The sequence below is a fragment of the Phacochoerus africanus genome, chromosome 8, assembly GCF_016906955.1.
Source record: "Phacochoerus africanus isolate WHEZ1 chromosome 8, ROS_Pafr_v1, whole genome shotgun sequence".
In the NCBI taxonomy this organism is placed as follows: domain Eukaryota; kingdom Metazoa; phylum Chordata; class Mammalia; order Artiodactyla; family Suidae; genus Phacochoerus; species Phacochoerus africanus.
Window position 1 is genome coordinate 28,574,471 of NC_062551.1, and position 22,864 is coordinate 28,597,334.

The 22,864-nt window shown below is 40.7% G+C and overlaps 1 protein-coding gene across 3 annotated transcripts in view; it reads left to right on the forward strand.

The window, feature by feature from the left end:
- NFATC3 (nuclear factor of activated T cells 3) overlaps positions 1–22,864 on the forward strand; it is a 138,649-nt gene that overhangs the window by 83,617 nt on the left and 32,168 nt on the right. For all 3 annotated transcript variants that reach the window (XM_047791566.1, XM_047791565.1, XM_047791567.1), the window contains 3 exons: positions 2,332–2,387; positions 3,881–4,007; positions 16,686–17,693. In XM_047791566.1, the coding sequence (XP_047647522.1) occupies positions 2,332–2,387; positions 3,881–4,007; positions 16,686–17,693 (1,191 nt within the window). The remainder of the gene's footprint in view (positions 1–2,331; positions 2,388–3,880; positions 4,008–16,685; positions 17,694–22,864) is intronic.

Below are 22,864 nucleotides of genomic sequence, written 5' to 3' on the forward strand. Positions count from 1 at the left end.
TATGGTTCCCTATATCATGTCATTTCTTGCCATCTTGACTCTGTTCATGCTGTGTCTGGTGCCTAGACTTCTCTTCCCCCTACATTATCTTAGTTTGACCTTATCTTTAAGCCTAATTTCAACAGCTACTCAGGAAGCTTTCCTTGTCTCATACCCCTACCCCAAACTAGGTTTAGGACCTCACTTCTGACTCTTAGTATATCCAGAATACACCTTTATTAGTTATTATATCTGCCACATATCATTATAATGAACAGTTTATATTCACCTTTCATCCACAGACACAGGCCAGGGTATCCTATCTCTGTTATCTCAGGAACCTAAAGTGCTTGGCATATTAGGACTTAGCAAATGATTTCTGAACTGAGCTATAATTCTGAGAAGGCATAACGTTTGTAGTGTCTCTTGTGCACAGGGATAGCTACTATCTGGTTATTGGGCCAGAAAGTGATAGTCACAATCTGGAAGACATTTAATTCCAGATGAAGTCATGCAAGGTATGAAAATATTTATATGGGTTAGTCCCTGGGTGAATGCCCATAGTATAAAAAGAATGCTTTAGAATAGCTGTACATAAGACTATGTACTATAGAGTGAGAGCTCTGGTAGCAGGGGCTCTCCCCAAGTGAACAATTCACTTGGGATGAAGAGACAGAAAATGTACTGGTCGGACCTTAGGTAACACAACTGGAAAGGCTATCAAATAATTCAGAAGACCATTAGTATCTATAAAAATTTTGACAAGCCAAGCAATCCCAGAAGATGAGGTCCAGTAGGAAAAAATTCACAAGTATTGGGTTTAAAAAAAACCCAGTTGGTTATGGGAGCTTGAGCTTGGCAGTAGGAAATGTGGCAGACTTGTACACTGCCCACACGTAAGTGTAAGAGTCAATGTGGTGTAACTGTCCCAGAAAGTTTTTATTAAAAGAGGCACAGTATGTCCATGTAATACGGCAGGAACCTCAGTCACTCTCTTTCATGCTGGATCATTTCTCACTTGGTCTGTTTGGTCTTAAGACTGATGCATTTGATGGTCACTTTGGAGGAGGAAGGTTCAAAGAAGAATGACCAGGAGGGCTAACATATCGTTTAAGGGATAGATGCAGAACTGGGAATGGTAGCCCTTGTAAAAGCAGACACAGGCAAAAAACACAGCTACTTTTAAACATCTGAAATATTGTCTCACAGAGAAGCACACAAGGTAGTTGGGGATTGGTTACAAAGAGTTGCATTTAGACCAGAGGTTGGATACTAGAAGGAGACAGATGTCATTATCATGAAGAGCTTTCTAGCAGCAGTTATTATCCAAAGATGAAATTGGTTTCTTGGTTAGGGAGTGAGTTTCCTATTACTTAAGGCATAGAAGCAGAAGTTGCCCACCACTTGGTAGAGGTATTCTCAGAGGATTTTTGAACATCACTAGGTAAAATAAACTCTCTGGGGCCTGCAGCCTCAGGCAGCCCAAGATCTTTCTTTACCTTTTTTTCCCCATGGGTACACTTTTTTTTTTTTTAAATCTTTTTAGGGCCGAACCCACAGCATATGGAGCTTCCCAGGCTAGGGGCTAGGGGTCGAATCAGAGCTGTAGCCACTGGCCTATACCTTAACCACAGCAATGAAGGATCCGAGCTATGTCTGCAACCTACACCACTGCTCACAGCAAGGCTGGATCCTTAACCCACTGAGTGGGACCAGGGATTGAATCTGCATCCTCATAGATGCTGGTCAGATTTGTTTCCACTCAGCCATGATGGGAACTCCCCCGTGGGAACACATTTTCTTTTCTTTTTTTTGTTTTGTTTTGTTTTGTGTTTTTAGGGCAGCACGTGCAACAGATGGAAGTTCTCAGGCTAGGGGTTGAATCAGAGCTGTAGCCACTGGCCTATACCACAGCCACAGCATCACAGGAACTTAGCTGCATCTGCGACCTACGCCACAGCTCACATCAAGGCCTGATCCTTAACCCACTGAGCAGGGCCAGGGATTGAACATGCGTCCTCATGGATGCTAGTAAGATTCGTTTCCGTCATGACAGGAACTCCACATTTTATTTTCTTAACAGGAAGTCAGTGAGATGAAGAATCCTTTTGCCAGTAAGGATTAGTATTTGTGATACTAAATACATTAGATTTTGTTTGTATGCTTTTTTTTCTCGGCCTCGCTGCTTGCGGCACATGGAAGTCCCTAGGCCAGGGATCACCCAGGCCACAGCAGGAGCCTGAGCGCTACAGTGACAACACTGGATTCTTAACCTCCTGTGCATTAAAAGAACTCCTGTTTGTATGCTTTTTGACTTGAATTACTTTAACTGTAAATTCTTTGTTTCAACAGATGGGCGACCTCAGTGGGAAGTAGAAGGGAAAATAATCAAGGAAAAATGTCAAGGGGTAAGAAGGTTACCTTTTTTCTTTAGAAATACTTAAGAAGCTTAGTGAGAAAATTGTATAATGCTGCCTTCTAGTATAGATGAGGAATCTTATATCTGTTGAGTAACAGAAAAGTAAATTAGAATTTTTAGAATTTTGGACCTTAGATAGATACATTCCTGATACTAAAATTAAATTTTAGGAAGGATAAACAATTGGTATCTTCTTTTTTGTGTGTGGATAGAAAAGGATCAATTAGAAATGAAAGATTATTAAAAGATTCTTACTGAAGTTATCCTTAATTTCTTTTTCTTTTTTTTCACTTTTCAGGGCTGCGTCCAAGGCATGTGGAAGTTCCCAGGCTAGGGGTTGAATCAGAGCTACAGCTGCCAGCCACAGCCACTGCAACACCATATCCGAGTGGTGTCCGTGACCTACACCACGGCTTGTGGCAATGCTAAATCCTTAAGCCACTGAGCAAGGTCAGGGATCGAGCCCATATCCTCAAGGATACTGGTTGGGTTCGTTACCAGTGAGCAATGATGGGAACTCCCTTAATTTATTTTTCTGAATTCAGTGAAGGACATACATGGGGGGCAGGGTGGGGGGGGCAAAAAATAGGAGGAAGACAAGCCCTCAGGGGTTTAAGTATTGAACACATTATTCCCAACTCCTCCATGTGAAGCCTTCCAGGATTCAACACTGAAAGCTGTGGTCCCCCTTCATCCTGGTAAGAACGGAGACAAAATTTTCTCCCAAGACAATACCACTTTCTACAGTACTCTCCAGAGACCTAGAAAAATTCAGATAAGGATTGCAGTTGGTTTGGGGCTGAAGGTTTTCACCCTGCTTATGTAAAATCATTATTATTACTATTACTATTATTATTATTATTATTATTATCATTATTGTTACTACTACTACTTTCTTTTTTGTCCACCCTGCAGCATATGGAGTTCCCAGGCCAGGGATTAGATCTGAGGTGCAGTTGCAGCCTATGCTGCACGTGCAGCAATACTGGATCCTTAACCCCTTGTACCAGGCCAGGAATCAAGCCAGTGGAGACATTGCTGATCCCGTTGCGCCACAGCAGGAACTCCTTAAAATTATTTTTGATAGGGTTACAGATTTTGTGTATTGCCAGTTTAGAACATTTAGAATATAAAGTTTAAGAAATCTAAACTATAACACAACTTGTGAACTATTAAACTTGATGTAAAACTGGAACAGATTTCCAGTTAAGATGTATAGTAACATGTAATATTTAGTAGAGCACAATGTAAGACTTTTTATTTCTGCTACAAGTTTAATGGTTTACTTAAAAGAACTTTTATGTTAAAAATAACATATCTATAGAGTAAATCTCCAGATAACTTACATGACCAGTTAATATGCACAGTGATCTACGATGGAAGAGCCGGAGAAGTTAAGGCTCATGAGATGTGTTAAGTTTAGCAGGTGCATTTCATTTTTAGTTCTGAGTGTAACATAATCTTCCTTTTCATGCTCCTTAGGCTCACATTGTCCTTGAAGTTCCTCCATATCATAACCCAGCAGTTACAGCTGCAGTGCAGGTGCACTTTTATCTTTGCAATGGCAAGAGGAAAAAAAGCCAGTCTCAACGTTTTACTTATACACCAGGTATGATGCTTTACTTATAGAGCTTTCTTTCATAATGAATAAAAAGGTATTCAGTGAGTCTTGTGTTATAGTATTTAAAGTAGGGTACTTACAATCAATAAAAATCCCAGCATAAGCCTAATCTGTAAAGTTTGTGTTGACTTTAAACATTAGCTCCTGCACTGTGTTCACTGCCGTTATCTTTGTAATACTAAACAGTCAATCATAGTATTCAAAGGACACCAAAAGGCAGTCTCTTATGCAAAGTTTGTGAGTAGTAAGGAAATTGCCTCTGCCTCAACAGACAGACAGCTAAAGCTGTCTATGTTCTTTTAAGGGTCATATCAATGAAAAAATTTTGTAGGCTTCACTTTCAGTGGAGATTATATAGCTTGTGGAAGCAAAAACAACTCTTTGCCTGTACTATAAAGTACTCTCTAAGACTTTGCTGACTTTTTAAAGTTTGATACAAACAAAAGGACCTGCAGAAAGACTGAAAAGATGATACAAACGAGTTTGTTAGTGCTGTGTGTTAGCGGACAATGCCAGATGGGAAATTCTTGCCTGAAAAGAAGAAAGTATGCAACTGAGATCTTGTTTTGTGATTATAGTCCTGTGGCAGTTTGGTATTAGTAGTTCATATCTATTCCACTATCTCCTGTACCCGACTTCTACCTTGAAAGTAAGGCTTTCAGGCAGAGGAGTCCAGTGTGCTGATTGCTGCTAATAGTCAGGGTACAGTTAAGGTGCTACAGTTGGTTTGAAGGGCTAAATTGTACTTAATCCTGCTGAAATAAATCTGCAGCTAACAATAAGAGAAGGCAGAAACTGTCATGTGATGTCTCTCCCCAGAGAGTATGTTTTAAGTATTTTTTTTTTCCTTTCCTTTTTTTTTTCCTCTTTCTTTTCTCCTTTATGACCTTTAGAACATTGGGACTACCCAGTGAACTCTGCACCATCAGGCTTTGCTGCTGTTGGTGGTATGGTTATCTAATTTTTGTGATAGGGAAATGAATTCTTTTGAATGAAAATAAATAAAAAGAAAGTATTAGATCTGAATACTTATTTTGTAGCATTTATTATAATGAAATTAGAAAATTGAATGTAGAAATTTGAAGTCTGTTTTTCAGCACTTCCAAAAATCACCAGTACCAAAGCAAGGGCAGGTGTTTGTGAATATGTGTGCACTTTCTTTGTGCCCTTAACACTGCAAAAAGGCACTGTGCCTTCATCTCAATTGTTCCCAATCAAGTGAAGAATCTCCCATTAATTTTTTATTTGGCGAGCAGCAACTTCACATATATATTGGTTATGTGAAATGTATAAGTTGATGGCAGAATTGCTGGTTTTATAGATACTCCTTAACAAAGGAGACTTTCACACATCTTTGTGCAGCAGTTCAAGTGCTGTGATTTTCCAGCTCTTGAGGGTGACACATAAATATTATATGTAATAATTCATGCTGATATTCATATACTTAGAGAACAAATATTTGGAGTGCCCTGGTGGTCTGCGGTTAAGGATCTGGCATTGTCACTGCTGTGCCACAGGTTTGATTCCTGGCCCAGAGCTTCTGCATGCCACAAGCATGGCTAAAAAGAGCGATTGAGAGAACAAATATTTATAGAGGTCTTCTCTGTACTAGTTGCTTTGTTAGTCACCAGAAGATAGGATGATTTAAAAAAAAACGTAATGAACTTTATTCTTCTAAACTTATTTTTAGAGTTTTTGCTGTAGTACAGGGGGGTTTAAAATTCGACTGCAGCCGCTCAGATTGCTGCGGGAGGCATGGATTCAGTCCCTGTCCAGCATAATGTGTTAAAAGGATCTGGTGTTGCTGCAGCTGCAGTGTAGGTCTCTAACTGAGGCTCAGATTCAATCCCTGGTCCAGGAACTTCCACATGTCACTGGTGTGCCATAAAATTAAACAAACAAGCAAAACTTACTCTTTTTTTTTTTTTTTGGTCTGTTTGCCTTTTCTAGGGCCGCTCCCATGGCATATGGAGGTTCCCAGTTTAGAGGTCTAATCTGAGCTGTAGCCATTGGCCTACGGCAATGCCAGATCGTTAACCCACTGACCAAGGCCAGGGATCGAACCCGCAACCTCATGGTTCCTAGTTGGATTTGTTAACCACTGCGCCACGAAGGGAACTCCAAGCAAAACTTATTCTTATAAAAACTTTTAAATGGGGAGTTCCCATTGTGGTGCAGAGGAAACAAATCTGGCTAGGATCCATGAGGACACAGGTTCGATCCCTGGCCTCTCTCAGTGGGTTAAGGATCTGGACTTGCCATAAGCCGTGGTGTAGGTTGCAGGTACAGCTTGGATCTGGCATTGCTGTGGCTGTGGCGTAGGCCAGCAGCTTTGGCTCCTATTCAACCCCTAGCCTGGGAATCTCCATATGCTGCAGGTGCGGCCCTAAAAAAGCAAAAAGAGAAAAACAAAAAAAAAACTTTTAAATGGTTTATAGTAAATGAAAAAAAGAAAAACCCATTGGAATTTGAGAGAGTATTGATTGTTATTAGCGGTCATTCATTTGTCGTCATATTCATTAAAGCCTGGCTTAATTTCATTTATAGCCTCTAGAAACCACTTATATTCCAGAATCTGAAAATTAATATTATTTGCTCATGTTAATATATTACTTGATAATAAAATATTTCAGATAATATAGTATACTAAACTAAAGATTTTGGTTAGCTTTTCATTTATTCATTAATTCAATAAGTAAGGGTATACCCTAGGTGGATAAAACCTATCTCAGTTTCTTCTCTCATAGAATTTATAATCTAGCGGAACAAATAGAAGCAAATAAAGTCAATCAATAGATAGATTACTTACAAATTTGTAATTAGAAATGAAGATTAAGGACTCTGAAGGGAAGGGAAACAATGCTGTGGGTGAAAATAAAAGAGGGAACCTTGCTTAGGCTAACTGGTGAGAAAAGACTTCTAAGAGGAGATGATACTTGAGTTGGTAACTGGAAAATAATAGTAATAGTTGATAATTATATAACATTTACAGTTCTCAGCCCTTTCTATACTTATTCATTTAATCCTCATAATAAACCTGTGAGGGGAGTTCCCGTTGTGGCTCAGTGGTTAATGAATCTGACTAGTATCCATGAGGTTGCGGGTTCGATCCCTGGCCTTGCTCAGTGGGTTAACGATCCGGCATTGCCGTGAGCTGTGGTGTAGGTTGCAGACTCGGCTTGGATCCTGCTTTGCTGTGGCTCTGGCATAGGCCAGTGGCTACAGCTCCGATTAGACCCCTAGCCTGGGAACCTCCATATGCTGCAGGTGCGGCCCTAGAAAAGGCAAAAAGACAAAAAATAAATAAATAAATAAACCTGTGAGATAGATTACTATCTTATTTTACAAAAGAGGAGACAGAGTGTCTAAGTAATATGCCAAAGATCACCCACAAGGCAGTCTGGTTCCAGAGTCTAGGCTCCTGAATTATCCTAGACTACATCTGTTTGTTCATTTATTTAGCAAACATATAGAGGATGTAGTGTGTGCCAGGTGTAATTGTAAGAAGTTTATACATGATAACTCATTTATTCTCCCATAGCCTTGTAAGTAGTAGTTTGCAAATGAGTGAACTGAGGTCACACAGCTAATAAGCGTAGAGGTGAAATTTGAATTCAGGCATTTTGGCTTTACAGTCTGTACTGTTAATTACTGTGTTAGATAAAATGTGGAAGAACATTCTAGATTTAGGCAGTAGCATATGCGAAGGCCTTGTGGTTGGCTGAATCATAGAATATTAAAAGCATTGTAAGGAGTTCCCTAGTGGCTCAGCAGGTTAAGGCTCTGGCGTTGCCACTGCTGTGGCATGGATTCATTTCCTGGCCCTGGAACTTCTGCATGCCACAGGCTAGGCCAATAAATAAATAAATACTTAAAAATAAATAAATAAAAGAATTGTTAAGAAGTGAGCTTTAACTGGAGGTGACATGATCAGATTTGTATTTCAAAAATAAATTTTTTCCTGTGTTTCTCCTGTCACTTTATAAGATGTCGATGACCAGTTTAGTCTTTTCTCAAATTACTAACTGTGGAGTGTGAGATTTAAAAGGGAAAGGCCCAAGAAGTTAAAAAGGTGATTCAAACAGCTATAGTATTTTGAGTACAGAAGAGAGTGCCTCAGTGGTAATAAAGAATATCAGGTTTCTAAGAAGGGTAGGCAAGAATAGGACTTAAAATATGCAAGTTGGGGAGTTCCCTGGTGGCTCAGTGGGTAAGGATCTGGTGTTGTCACTGCTGTGGCTCTGGTTACTGCTGTGGCTTGGGTTTTAATCCTTAGCCTGGGAACTTCTGCATGCCATAGGTACAGCCAAAACAAAATAAAACATGCAAGTTGGAAAAAAATAAAATAAAATTAAAAAAATGCGCAAGTTGGAATGGACTTTTTATGGAAGAAGAAACAGGAGAAAAGGTAAAAAAGATGAACAAGAAGATGTGCTTTTGGAAGTTTTATAGATTTATCAGTGGAAAGTTTGGGGAGTTCCCATACAATAGCTTCATTTTTGTTTCTGTAAAGAATGACATGAAGTATGAGCAGAGAGAGGAAAATGTGGGTGGTGTGGCAGTTTAAGAGTGTGGAGAAGTTTGAAAAACTTGTGAAGAGAAGAGAGAGTTAAGTTGCCACAGAAAACTAACAGGATTCTAGGCATGATCAAAGGGCACCTTTGATGTTGATATTGATGAATTTATGGATTCATCAGTTAGCTCTCCTGTGTAACTTTCTTTTCTTTTGCTTTTTAGGGCTGCACCTGCAACATATGGAAGTTCCCGGGCTAGGGGTCAAATCGGAGCTGCAGCGCTGGCCTACACCACAACCACAGCAATGTGGGATCCAAGCCTCATCTGTGACCTACACTGAAGCTCACACAACACCGGATCCTTAACCCACTGAATGAGGCCAGAGATCTAACCTGCATCCTCATGGATACTAGTCGGGTTCGTATTCCACTAAGCCACAGCAGGAACTCCTCCTGTGTGACTTTCTTAAGCAGCGCTCAGATTCTTTAGGGCAAATGGTAAAATATGGATAGTAGAGGATGAGATTTACTAAAGACACCCGGTCCAAGAATGTTGTCAAATGTTGTTGAGATTGAGGAACTACAGAACCTAACCTGAAGAAGGGAGAGAGCTTCTAGGACTGGGGAAGAAATAGTAGCATCAGCAGATCAGAGGTATTGATTACTGCCATCATAGTAATGTTAACAGAAACGAGGAGATATAATGGCTTTACATTATCAGCTCTTAAATTGGGAGGACAGTGTAAAGGCAGGGTCCTAGAGGGCATAACATGTGAGAATGGAAATCACTGGGGCCCCAGAGTACAGAGAGAATATTGGACTGCAGCTGCCTTCATTAGCCTTGTGGTTGACAGAATACAAGTCACTGGGTATACACACTGACAGAAGGAAGAATGGACACATAGGAGTGTCTGGACAGTACTTATTCTGGTTGATTACTATCTTTTCTATAATATTTGGCTTTTTTCATTTTTTTTTCTAAAATGAAATTTTGATAAAATTTTTACAAAGTCAAGTATGTAACTGTGATTTTTTTTTTTAAGGTGAAAATGTTTTAAAAACACCCAGGTTCTTGGGAGTTCCTATTTGTGGCTCAGTGTTAAGAACCCGACGAGTATCCATGGGGATGCAGTTTCAATTCCTGGCCTCACTTGTGGTTTAAGGATCTGGCATTGTGTAGGTCACAGATGCGGCTCAGATCTGGTGTTGCTGTGGCTGTGGTGTAGGCTGGCAGCTGCAGCTCAGATTTGACCCCTAGCCTAGAAACTTCCATGTGCTGCAGGTATGGCCTAGAAAAAGTAAAGAAAGACAAAAAAAATCACTCAAGTTATCTTTCACTCTGCCACTTTTTCCATATATAGATATATCCTTTTAAAAATAGAAATGGGAGGGAATTCCTGATGTGGCTCAGTTGTTAACGAATCCGACTAGGAACCATGAGGTTGCAGGTTCGATCCCTGGCCTTGCTCAGTGGGTTAAGAATCTGGCGTTGCTGTGAGCTGTGGTGTAGGTTGCAGACGTGGCTCGGATCCCATGTTGCTGTGGCTCTTGTGTAGGCCTGCGGCTCCAGCTCTGATTAGACCCCTAGCCTGGGAACCTCCATATGCTGCGGGTGTGGCCCTAGAAAAGACAAAAAGACCGAAAGAAAGAGAGAAAGAAGTAGGAGCATACTATATATACCAATTTTGTAGCCTGAACATTTTTATTTTTCCTTATCTGCGGATAGGGTTTTTACAGAATTTTAACAGCTTAGTATTCTACTGTATGATTATGTTTGAGTTACTGTCTTATTAATTTGTATGGATTCTTCAGAGATTTTAGTTGTTTTGTTATGTTGTGGCAATAATTCTTTTTTAAATTTTACTTATTTTTATGTGTTCCGAAGTTGCTTCTTTTTTATTAAAGGATTTGTTCATTTGTTTCCTTTTTGGCAACCCCCTAGCAATGGAGACCTGACCAATATTAGTATACACTGGAGGAATAATCAATCATTAACTGCCAATGGTTGATTTTTTTAAAGAAAAATTTTAAACTAGAGATGGTATTTAGTATTATTTGTCTCACAGTCCATTTACTTTATGGAATGAAGGCACTTCTCAGCGTATGTGTATGATTCACAAAGTATCCTAACCACAGATCGTAATAGAGCACAATAGCCCTTCCCTAGTGGTGCTGCCTGAACTTTTCCCCAGCCTCTAGCTTCAGAACTTCTGATGTTGGAGACCCTACCATCACCCACCATCCCTGAAGCTGTTGAACAAATGTATCTCCCTCTGAAGCCTAGCAGAAGTTGTTTGTTCTTGGGGTTCTCCAAAAACCATCTGAGTTCTGGTTTTTTGGAAACATGGGAATTTTCAGAGCAGCATTTGAGCCAAACTCTCATAGATGATATTTTGCCTGTGGGAAGCTGTATTCTGTGTTCTAAATAGTTGACTGAACAGACTGACTTTAGGATTGTGGTTGTTTTGATTTGGAGAAAAAGCTTGCTTTACAGTCAGGAGAACAGCTGTCAACTCTGCCACAGTCTGTACCTACTGATTAACCTCTATAAAATGAAGATATAATAGTAAAGCAATGTTTTTCAAATTGTTTAGATTCTTTTATTATTCAGATGAAATATTATGCAAAAAGCTGGTATATAAAAAAAGGATGAAAGCTGGTTTTGGTGCTCTCTTTGCACTGGAGAAGGGAATCTAGAGTTCTTACTCTTTGGATTCTGTTCTTCTACATCTACCACTTGGAGAAGAAGAGTGTGAGTCTTCTCATAGCTTGAAAACCACTAGACTAGTAGTATTTTGTTTTGTTTGTGTAGCCTTTGTTTCTCTATCAGCTTTCTAAATTTGAGAATGAGCATGTAACACAAAAGGTAGAGTTAATCTATTTCTGAAAGTCATCTCGTTCTAGGTATTTTACGGTCTTTTTAACTGTATTTCCCTCCAAACAAGAATAAATTATGACAGACCAGCAGTGAAGGCTTCTTATGGTTTAGTCACATTGGAGTCAGAATCCCTTATAGACAAAAAGAGTGATACCTGATTTGGCAGAGTAGAAATGCACTCAGTTTGGTAGTTGACAACTCTCAATCTGGGTATCAAGATTGGCCAGGGGAGTTCCCGTCGTGGCGCAGTGGTTAACGAATCCGACTAGGAACCATGAGGTTGCGGGTTCGGTCCCTGCCCTTGCTCAGTGGGTTAACGATCCGGCGTTGCCGTGAGCTGTGGTGTAGGTTGCAGATGCTGCTCGGATCCCGCGTTGCTGTGGCTCTGGCGTAGGCTGGCAGCTGCAGCTCCGATTGGACCCCTGGCCTGGGAACCTCCATATGCCGCGGGAGCGGCCCAAGAAATAGCAACAACAACAACAACAACAAAAGACAAAAAAAAAAAAGATTGTCCAGGAACATAGAAATAAGAATTGGATCATGCAAAGAAGATGGATGTTATGCTGTAGTTTTCAATTCCTATGTCTCTTCTTAATACATAATAAACAGCCACTATGTAACCAAAGGCCCCACCTGCTCCATTCAGGATTAAGGGATGAGAGGAGGCTTTCTTGAATATTCTCCTTCCTTATGTAGAAATATGACTCTGGGTCTTAAGATTCACTGTGGCTTTCCTGGGACCAGAGTAGGAGCCAAAGTAGAAGATGAAAAGATCCAGTAGTCCAGTAACAAAGTTCTAGTTCTGCCAAAATCAAAAGACAAGCAATACGTTAAGACAGGAGGGGGAGGAGAGTTCCCGTCATGGCGCAGTGGAAACAAAGCTGACCAGGAACCTTTAGGTTTCGGGTTCCATCCCTGGCCTCACTCAGTGGGTTAAGTATCTGGTGTTGCCGTGAGCTGTGGTGTAGGTTGAAGATGCGGCTCAGATCTGGCGTGCCTGTGGCCGTGGCATAGGCTGGCAGCTGCAGCTCCGATTAGACCCCTAGCTTGGAAACCTCCATATGCCGAGGGTGCAGCCCTTAAATGTCAAAAGGCCAAAAAAAAAAAAAAAAGACAGTGGGGAGAAAAAAGATAGTAGAGCTGTCAGGAGCCAGTAGAAACATTCAGCTATACTTGAAATACCTGAGCAAGACTCAAACTGGATGGAGGCCTGGGTCAATAACATGAGCACTGTGGCAGAAGCAACAAGAAGATTGATCATAATACCTTTCTTTCAGTCCTTGAGGTTGCTGTCTCATTGTTAGGGGTAGTCTCATGGTTGCCAGATTTAGAGGCAGATGAATGTTGAACCCATCCTGTCCTTCTAGGAAGCTAGGGTAAGGTGTAGAACTCAAATGCAACCCCCAAAAAAGTGCTCCATTAATTACCTCTTCTATAGTAAAATATACCCTCAGGGCGGTCTTAATTCTTACCTTCATTTTCTCGGATTGAGACTATCCATATGTGAAGAGACTTGTACTTGGCAAAGTTGTGGTAAATGATCAGATGAAATTTGATTTTGCTTTGGGTCTCATTGTTATCTTCTTTTGATGTAAAATGAAGTTCTTTTTTTGTTTGTTTGTTTGTTTTGTTTTTTAGGACCGAACCCACAGCATATGGAGGTTCCCAGGCTAGGGGTCTAATCAGAGCTACAGCTGCCAGCCTATGCCAGAGCCACAGCAACACCAGATCCAAGCCTCATCTGCGACCTACACCACAGCTCACGGCAAAGCCAGATCTTTAACCCACTGAGCAAGGCCAGGGATTGAACCCACAACCTCATGGTTCCTAGTCAGATCAATTTCCGCTGTGCCACGACAAGAACTCCATAGAATGAAGTTCTTATATTTTGTGAAGATCATAAAAAGTAATTATGTTAGTAGTATGCACTTGGAACACTGAAATGTGAATTTAGGAAAATTATTTCTAAATGAGTTACAGCACATCAGTAGGAGGCTAAAGTAGATAGTTTTTAGAAAAGTGAGGAGTTCCCTGGTGGCCTAGCAGTTAAGGATTTGACATTGGCACTGCTGTAGCTCAGGTTGGATCCCTGGCCCAGGAATTTCCATGTGCCACGGGTGTAGCCAAAAAAAGAAAAAAAAGAAAGAAAAGTGCACTGAAGTGCTTGCCAAGAGAACAACGACATCACTTGTTTTGACACATAATAAATTAACTCATGGTTCTTTGCTGTTTTGATGTGCATATTAAATAAAATAAGCAAAATGCATTGACTCCTTCTTTGAGCAGTCCTTTCATGAAGTGTACTCATCCTAAATCATGGATCTGCTACTTTTTTGATGTTATAAAAAGATGATGATTGTTACTTGTAACTTCTGCTTGCTTGATGAAATGGTAAAGTGGAATCTTCCTTGGTAATACAGTATACTGCAGTGATTAAAAGCCTGGACTTTGGAAGCAGAAAAACAAGTGTTCAAGTCCTTATGATACCACTTAGCTGTTGTGCAATCTTAGTGTCTTTAATCTCCTCTCAGCATTCTCATCTATAACGCAGGGATAATAATAATCCCTGCCTCATAAAGATTGTTTTGAAGTAAATTGGCACTTTCCCATTGCAACTGACAGAAACCCAATTCAAACTCACTTGACAAAAAAGAGAATTTATGGAGTTCCCATCGTGGCTCAGTGGTTAACGAATCTGACTAGGAACCATGAGGTTGCAGGTTCGATCCCTGGCCTTGCCCCATGGGTTAAGGATCCGGCGTTGCTGTGAGCTGTGGTGTAGGTTGCAGACGTGGCTCAGATCTGGCGTTGCTGTGACTCTGGCGTAGGCCGGCAGCTACAGCTCCGATTAGACCCCTAACCTGGGAACCTCCATATGCCGCAGGTGCGGCCCTGGAAAAGACAAGAAGACAAAAAGACAAAAAAAAAAAAAAGAATTTATTGGCTCATGTAACTGGAAGATTAACTGGAATACTGGCTTCAGACATGCTTCAGCTCAAGCAGTGTTGTCTCAGGGCTTAGGCTTTTCTTTCTGTTGGCTTTACTCTCAGGAAGCCTTTCACCACATGGCATCTCTAGCTTTGTTTCATCTTCATAATTACTGATCCTAGAGAAGAGACCTGGTAAACATCCCTACCAATCTTGTTGAGTTGTAGTTCTTTTTTTTTTTTCTTTTAGTCTTTTTAAGGCCACACCCGCAGCACGTGGAAGTTCCCAGGCTAGGGGTCTAATTGGAGCTACAGCTGCCAACCTTCGCCACAGCCACAGCAATGCAGGATCCAAGCCATGTCCTATACTACAGCCCAAGGCATCGCTGGATCCTTTACCCACTGAGCGAAGCCAAGGATCAAACCCACAACCTCTTGGTTACTAGTTGGATTCGTTTCCGCTGAGCCACAATGGGAACTCTTCCAGTACTTTTTTTGATCCCCCATTATTCCTCTTGTAATATGGATCAGATGAGATACACATGAAGACCATTGTAAACTAGAAGCTTTATGAATGTCAGATTCATGATTTCTGGTATGTGATGCTATAAAAGGAATAAAATTCAGGTCTTTTTTCCTTCCTCTATAGGAGAAAACCCACTTTTTCCCTACTGGGTTTTCTTCTGGGTGTCTCTGTTAGAAAACACCTTACTTCTGATGCTTCTGGTCACCAGATATCTGAACGTTTTTTCCTCACAGCAAGCAATTCTCTGACACTAACTGGGTGAACTCAATTTTCACACTGTCTGCCTGATGATAGTGTCATATCCCACAGGTTAAGGGCTCAGTCCCATAAGACTTCCCCCTGCCCCCACTTCCAGCTTCAGATTCCAGTCGCAAGTCCCAGGTTATCTGTCACTTCCACTTTTCACCAAGCAGCTGTAAATCGTAGGTTCCAAAGACCCCCTCCTTGGGTTCACTTAGTTTGCTAGAACAGCTCACAGAACTCAGGAAGACACTTATATTTACCATTTATGAAAGGATATGGTGAAGGATACAGAGGAACTTCTAGGTGGAAGAGATGTTTTGGGGAGTTCCCATCTCCTGAAACGGGCTGAAAATTCCAAGCTTCTAACCATGACTTGGTCTTTCTGGTGACGAGCCCTCATCCAGGAGCTCACCCAGAATCACCTCATTAGAACAAAAGACACCCCTATCACCCAGGAAATTACAAGGGTTTTAGGAGCTCTGTACTAGGAACTGGGAGCAGAGACCAATGTATATTTTCTATTCTTTCACAGTTGTAACATGTAAAACCAAGTGACTGGTAAGTTTTAGATCAGAGATCCCAAATTCAGGGCTATTAGCCTGTAAGTTTTGGGGGTTTTTTTGTTTTGTTTTGTTTTTTTGTTTGTTTGTTTGTTTTGGTGGGGGCAGGGGGCGGTGCATGCTTATGGCACTTGGAAGTTCCCAGGTCAGAAATAGAACCTGCTTCCCAGCAGCAGCCTGGGCTGCTGCAGTGGCAACACCATATACTTAACCCACTGTGCCACAAGGGTACTCCATAAGTTATTTATTTTAAATAGATAATATATAGAGATGGTGAAAAACATTAAAAAGGCCCCAAAACTTATATAGCTAAAAAGTAAACCTTCATGCTCCTATCCCTTTATCACATAGTTTCCCTTCCCAGCAGTAAACCCAGCAGTTATGTTTCTTGTGCATCTTTCCTGGAGATGTCCACACATATATAAGCAAAAACATGTGTCATACAATATTTTACATGAATTGTGACATATACACATATTCTGCAGTTCTCTTTTTTTTTTTTTTTTGGTTTCTTAACAATGTGTCTTAGGGGTCTTTCCAGTGTCACTTCATAGATTTCTTTACGGCATTTTTTTTTTTCAACTTGAATACTTTTTTTTTGTCTTTTTGCCTTTTCTAGGACTGCTCCCACGGCATATGGAGGTTCCCAGGCTAGGGTTTGAATCAGCCTACACCAGAGCCACAGCAACACAGGATCCGAGCCGCGTCTGCAACCTACACCATAGCTCACGGCGACGCCAGATCCTTAACCCACTGAGCAAGGCCAGGGATCGAACCCAAAACCTCATGGTTCCTAGTCGGATTCTTTAACCACTGCCCCACAATGGAAACTCCCTCAACTTGAATACTTTTAGAGCAGGAGCCTTTCCCTGTTATCTTATACTTACTGGCTTTATATATTTCATATTATCAGCCTTCCCTGGTTTGGGTGCATGCTACCGTTGTGTAACCTAGAATGAAGCCCTTTCATAAATATTTTGTGTATTATGTAATAACATTTGCTTTAATCACTTTTCAGTTTTGATGAAGCAAGAACACAGAGAAGAGATTGACTTGTCTTCAATTCCATCATTGCCTGTGCCTCATCCTGCCCAGACCCAGAGGCCTTCTTCAGATACAGGACATCTCCATGACAGCATACTCTCTGCACAGAGAAGCTTGGTTTGTCCCATCCAGCAAACATATGCATCCATGGTAACCTCATCCCATCTGCCACAGTTGCAGTGTAGGGATGAGAATACTGGTAAGAAACAGCATATGATACCTTCTTCAGTTGTGCACCAGCCTTTTCAAGTCACACCAACACCACCCGTGGGGTCTTCCTATCAGCCTATGCAAACTAATGTTGTATTCAACGGACCAACTTGTCTTCCTATTAATGCTGCCTCTGGTCAAGAATTTGATCCAGTTTTGTTTCAGCAGGATGCAGCTCTTCCTAATTTAATAAATCTTGGCTGTCAACCACCATCATCCATACCTTTTCATTCTTCAAATTCAGGCTCAACAGGACATCTCTTAGCCCACACACCCCATTCTGTGCAGACCCTGCCTCAACTGCAGCCACTGGGATACCATTGTTCAAACACAGGACAAAGATCTCTTTCTTCTCCAGTGGCCGACCAGGTTACAGGTCAGCCTTCCCCTCAGTTGCAGCCTATTACGTATGGTCCTTCACATTCAGGGTCTGCTACAACAGCTTCCCCAGCAGGCTCTCATCCCCTGGCCAGTTCACCACTTTCTGGGCCACCATCTCCTCAGCTACAGCCTATGCCTTACCAATCTCCTAGCTCAGGAACTGCCTCATCACCGTCTCTAACCACCAGAATGCATTCTGGACAGCACTCAACTCAAGCACAAAATACAGGCCAGGGAAGTCTTTCTGCACCTTCATCTTTATTATGTCACAGTTTGTGTGATCCAGCTTCATTTCCACCTGATGAAGCAACTGTGAACATTAAACCTGAACCTGAAGAACAGGAACCTAACTTTTCAACAATTGGTCTGCAGGACATCACTTTAGATGATGGTAAGTTCATCTTTATGTTTTGAAACAGTAAAGATCCAGGTACTTTCTTCTCTAAGGGTCATGAGAAACTTTTCATGGATTGTTTATTGGCGTGTGGTTGGGCTTTTTAAAAAAAGTTGTTACTAGAAGTATGTTAATACATGACTCTGAGAATAGACATAAACATATAAGCTTTAAAGTCTGTTTTACCACTTAAATCTTTTGCAAAGGGTTATTACCTTGAGTAATAACCTACCACCCACTTGTGATGGGACTGAAGATATGAGATTTATTGGGCATTTTTTCTTCTAGAACATATAGTGAGGTTATAGTGTCTAGTGAGAGAAATTCAGAAGTGTTAATTCAGAAAACACTCCAGGATGCCATCCATTTGCGAAGCACAGATTTAGATCCTGGGAATACTAGGAATGTTTTAGGATAGAGCTCCTGTCCTTGAGGAGACTCCCACAAGTAAATAACCTGCTTCTCTGTGGCCTTGCCAGCTTGCTAAGTCAGATAGTAGTGATGGTACAAGACCAGACTGGTTCGCTGCTGCTGGCATCATGATAAAAAGAAGCTATTTATATAAATGTAGCAAGTTGGTATGCAGACCTCTGTTTTTATGAAATCATAAATTGGCCAGAAAACTCTGGAATATTAATTATTTCAGTAATTGGAAATTCCTCCAAGATAGGATTTTCAAGTAATAATTTTAGAGTTTATTCTTGTCTTTGTCGTTTGTATGGTAATAAAAATTTGTCCAAATAGGCATACAGTGTAACTGTTGTCCAGTATGAAAAATGTGAGACGTTGGAGTTCCCGTCGTGGCTCAGCAGAAACAAATCTGAGTAGCATCCATAAGGACGCAGATTCAATCCCTGGCCTTGCTTGGTGGGTTAAGGATCTGGTGTTGCCATGAGCTGTGATGTAGTCCGCAGATGCGGCTCAGATCTGATGTTGCTGTAGCTGTGGTGTAGGCCAAAAAAATTTGAGACAGGGATATAGAAATTTAGCTCTCTCTGATTCTGTATTAATCTATAAAAAAATAACTCTAGGTCAGCCATCTCCTTTATACATCTGGAGAGGCTGTTTACTACTGCAAAACTGGTATTAAATTCCAAGCATGAGGGGAAAGGAAGGTAAATAAAATGATAAAATGTGGGAACCCCCCACCCCCTGTTGCAGTCCCATGCCGGGGTCATACTTTCAGATCAGAACATGAGGATACAGTGATGCAGTAGGTCTTAGTCCCTTACAACTAAGATACAAAAGAAACAGGAGATCAGCAGGAAGATTTGAGAGATTCTATAAGAAGGATTCAGAAAGACTTCCTTGAGGAGATGACATTTAACCCAGTCTTAGAGGATCAATATATGTTTTCAGGAAATGAAAATCAGTCACTTCTTAGACTTTTGGCTGAGAGCAAGTATAAATGAGAACCAAGGGAAAATCAGACTTCAGAAGCAGAAACAAAGAGCTATGTCTGAGGAAGCATGATTGTGTGTGCCTGGAGGGCAGATGGCATAGTAGAAGATGGCTTTCAAAGCCACAGGAGATGTGCCAGGTCATTTGTATAAAAATAGAAGGTATAGCTGTAAACTAAAGCAAAACCTACAATTTGCATAGCATTGCTATCTAATTTAACCCCTACTAATTTTCTAGATAGCTGTATTTAGAGAATTAGACTTTCCGAAGGTCACATACTGGTAAGTAGCAGAGCTGAGACTGGCATCAGATCTTTTCAGTGTAGTCTTTTTCTTAAAGCAGTACAGCTGCCCCCCAGCAACTGCAGGCCATGGTGGTTAGAACACAGTGGTAAAGTGAAGTCCCCAAGTTTTTTTTTTAATTCCTGTAGAATGGTAGAACATTCTCCAGGAATGTATATGCAGAATTTCACCGCATGTATATATGCTCACAACTACATCTGATCTGTCACACTTGTATTGGGAGTAATTGAGGGCTCTGGTATTGTCTTGCTGTTGTCTTTATGCGAAACTGGTGCGCGGATGTCACTGCCTACTTATTAGTGATGCACACACCAGGTAGAGAGGGGGCTACTATTTTGATGCAAAACGTATTTGAAATAAGTAAAGACTTTCCCGAATAGACTTTTAAAATATTACGCATTCATTCTTTTAGCAGTTTTAGAGTAGTTATTCATAGGTGCTTTTGAGATTTGTTTTTAAAATCTTAATCCCTGAAACAGAGGGTTGACCTTGAGTGTGATAACCTACCACTTCAGTGATGGGCACTGAAGACGCAGGATTTATTAATCAGGTCTCATAGGGTATTCCAGCTTGTTTTCTTTCCCAATGAGGATTTTTTTTTCTTCTAAAAAGAGAGCAAAGTTATTTTTAGCTTCACCCAGGGTATGTGGAACTTCCGGGGCCAGGGAGCATACCTGAATGGCAGAGACAACCCAAGCCGCTGTAGTGACAAAGCTGGATCTCCAACCTGCTGAACTGTCTTTCTTTTCTTTAAATTGGAACTTTTTTAAGAAGGGTTCTTGAAATTTTTATTTATTTCATCTTTTGGATATGTGAAGATGTGTTGCCAAAACAGAATCTGGAAAAACTAATTCTAGTAGGGCAAGTATAAAAGCAATTTAATTTTTGTTCCATTCTCAATTAAGCAAAGTTCCCAGAGTGTAGCCCCACAGAGGACAAGGACTGGCTACTGAATTCCCTCATTGCCATCTTAAGAAAAGCTCAGTGGTGCTAGCACCGAGAGGAGGGGAACTAAAATACACCCTTCGTATTATTGGAAGTATAATTTGATGCTTAACTTGAACTCTAAAATGCGTTTTTGATATTTGTCAGCTGACTCATTGATTATGTTACTTGGATTTTCCTTTAAAGGTAAACTTCTTGATGCTTAGAAAATCCTGTAGTTTTAATATAAATTCATTAAAAAACAACAACAAAAAGTTCCCCTCTGATGCAGCAGGTTAAGGATCCAGCATTGCCACAGCTATGGCGCAGGTCACAACTGCAGCGTGGGTTCCATCCCTGGCCTAGGAACTTCCACATGCTGCAGGTGTGGCCAGAAAACAGCAGTAGTAACATATCTCATAACCCTTGAACTCCATGGTATTTGAACTCCTGTAGTACATGAATGCCCTCTTTCTGGTAAGTTTTAAAAGCCAGCCGTAATAGGAGTTCCTGCTGTGGTGAAACCGGATCAGGGTTGTCTCTGGAATGCTGTGACATATGTTCAATCCCCGACCCCACAGAGTGGGTTAAGGATCCAGCGTTGCTGCGACTTCAGCTCAGATCAGATCCCTTGCCTGGAAACTCCACATATTGTGGGTCAGCCAAAAAAGAAAAAAAAAGTAAGTAATCCATAAAACATGCCAAAAAGAACTAGAAGTAGGTAAAGCAAATTTTGCAGTTAGCTCAAGCTCTGGTTTTATTTTGACTTTTCTATGTTGCACTAAGTATTAAGTACAAAGTGATTTCCATTCTGTAACTAGAGGACACAGTCATTTGTTTTTAAGATTTTTTATTTTTTCTATTATATGTGATTTACAGTGTTCTGTCAATTTCTGCTGTACAGCAAAGTGATCCAGTCATACACACATACATATATATATACATATTCTTTTGCTTACATCATCCTCCAACATGTTCCATCACAAGTGACTAGATATTGTTCCCTGTGTTATTCAATAGGAATTCATTGCTTATCCACTCCAAATCCAATAGTTTGCATCTACTCACAAGTAATTTTTTTTTAGTTTGTGTTATACTAGTCAAATATACCTATCATTTAATCCTAAAATTTTTTGTTAATCCTATTTCCATTTTATGTTTATTTACTCCCTTTTTTAAATCAAATTCTTTATTTTGGGATTTTCTTTTTTTTTTTTTTTGTCTTTTTGCTATTTCTTTGGGCCGCTCCCACGGCATATGGAGGTTCCTAGGCTAAGGGTCGAATCAGAGCTGTAGCCCCCGGCCTATGCCAGAGCCACAGCAACGCAGGATCTGAGCCGTGTCTGCAACTTACACCACAGCTCACAGCAACGTCGGATCCTTAACCCACTGAGCAAGGGCAGGGACCGAACCCGCAACCTCATGGTTCCTAGTCGGATTCGTTAACCACTGTGCCATGATGGGAACTCCTAAGACAGATGAAATTTTAAAGGCTCTCTATTTCTTCCTCCTAGTGCTATTATATTCCTCTTGGTCTCTTCCACTCCATCTTCTTTGGAACATCTCACAGCCTTTTGAGTTCCTGCTGTCCTTGTTTTATGTGGGCTGTAATGCCTCTGAAATAGTGCAAAATCTAATTCTTCTGTAACAGTCCTCATTTGTGAAATCCTTTTTTTTTTAAATTGTTATTTCTGCAGTACAATTTTTTTTCTACTGTGCAGCATGGTGTCCCAGTTTCACGTACATGTATACATTCTTTTTTCTCCCATTATCATGCTCCATCATAAGTAACTAGACATAGTTCCCAGTGCTACACAGCAGGATATCATTGCTAATCCATTCCAAAGGCAATAGTTTGCATCTCTTAACCCCAAGCTGCCAATCCATGCCAATCCCTAGCCCTTCCCCTTGGCAACCAGAAGTCTGTTCTCCAAGTCCATGATTTTCTTTTCTGTGGAAAGGTTCATTTGTGCCATATATTAGATTCCAGATATAAGTGATATCATGTGGTATTTGTCTTTCTTTTTCAGACTTACCTCACTCAGTATGAGAGTCTCTAGTTCCATCCATATTGCTGCAAATGGCATTATTTTGTCCTTTTTTATCGAAATCTTGAACTCTTCCCCAAATCCAGCAATTGCATCCTTCCCTCAGCCTCACTAATTTGGTAGTTCCCTTCTGCTTGAACCCTGATGCTTAGTTCCTTTTCATAGTTCCATATCTAGAAGGGAACACTTTAGCCAGCTCAGAGTGGATTGGGACCATAACCTTCCTTGTTCAGAAGACTTTATCAATATTGTGTGAGGTCAGGGGATTTTCATGGCTCCATCTTGCTGTAATTTAGTGAGTCACAAGTACTAGTCATTAGTCATAACTAGGTCACATCTCTTCTCCACTAGCCCCCTCCCCAACCACCATGTGTTTTCACATATTTTTGGAACCCAAGACTCAACTTTATAGTTATGCTTGTTCAGTTTCATTGAGGTAATTTTGGCCCCTCATATCAACCTTCTAAGCTCAGAAGAGTCCCAGAAACATTTC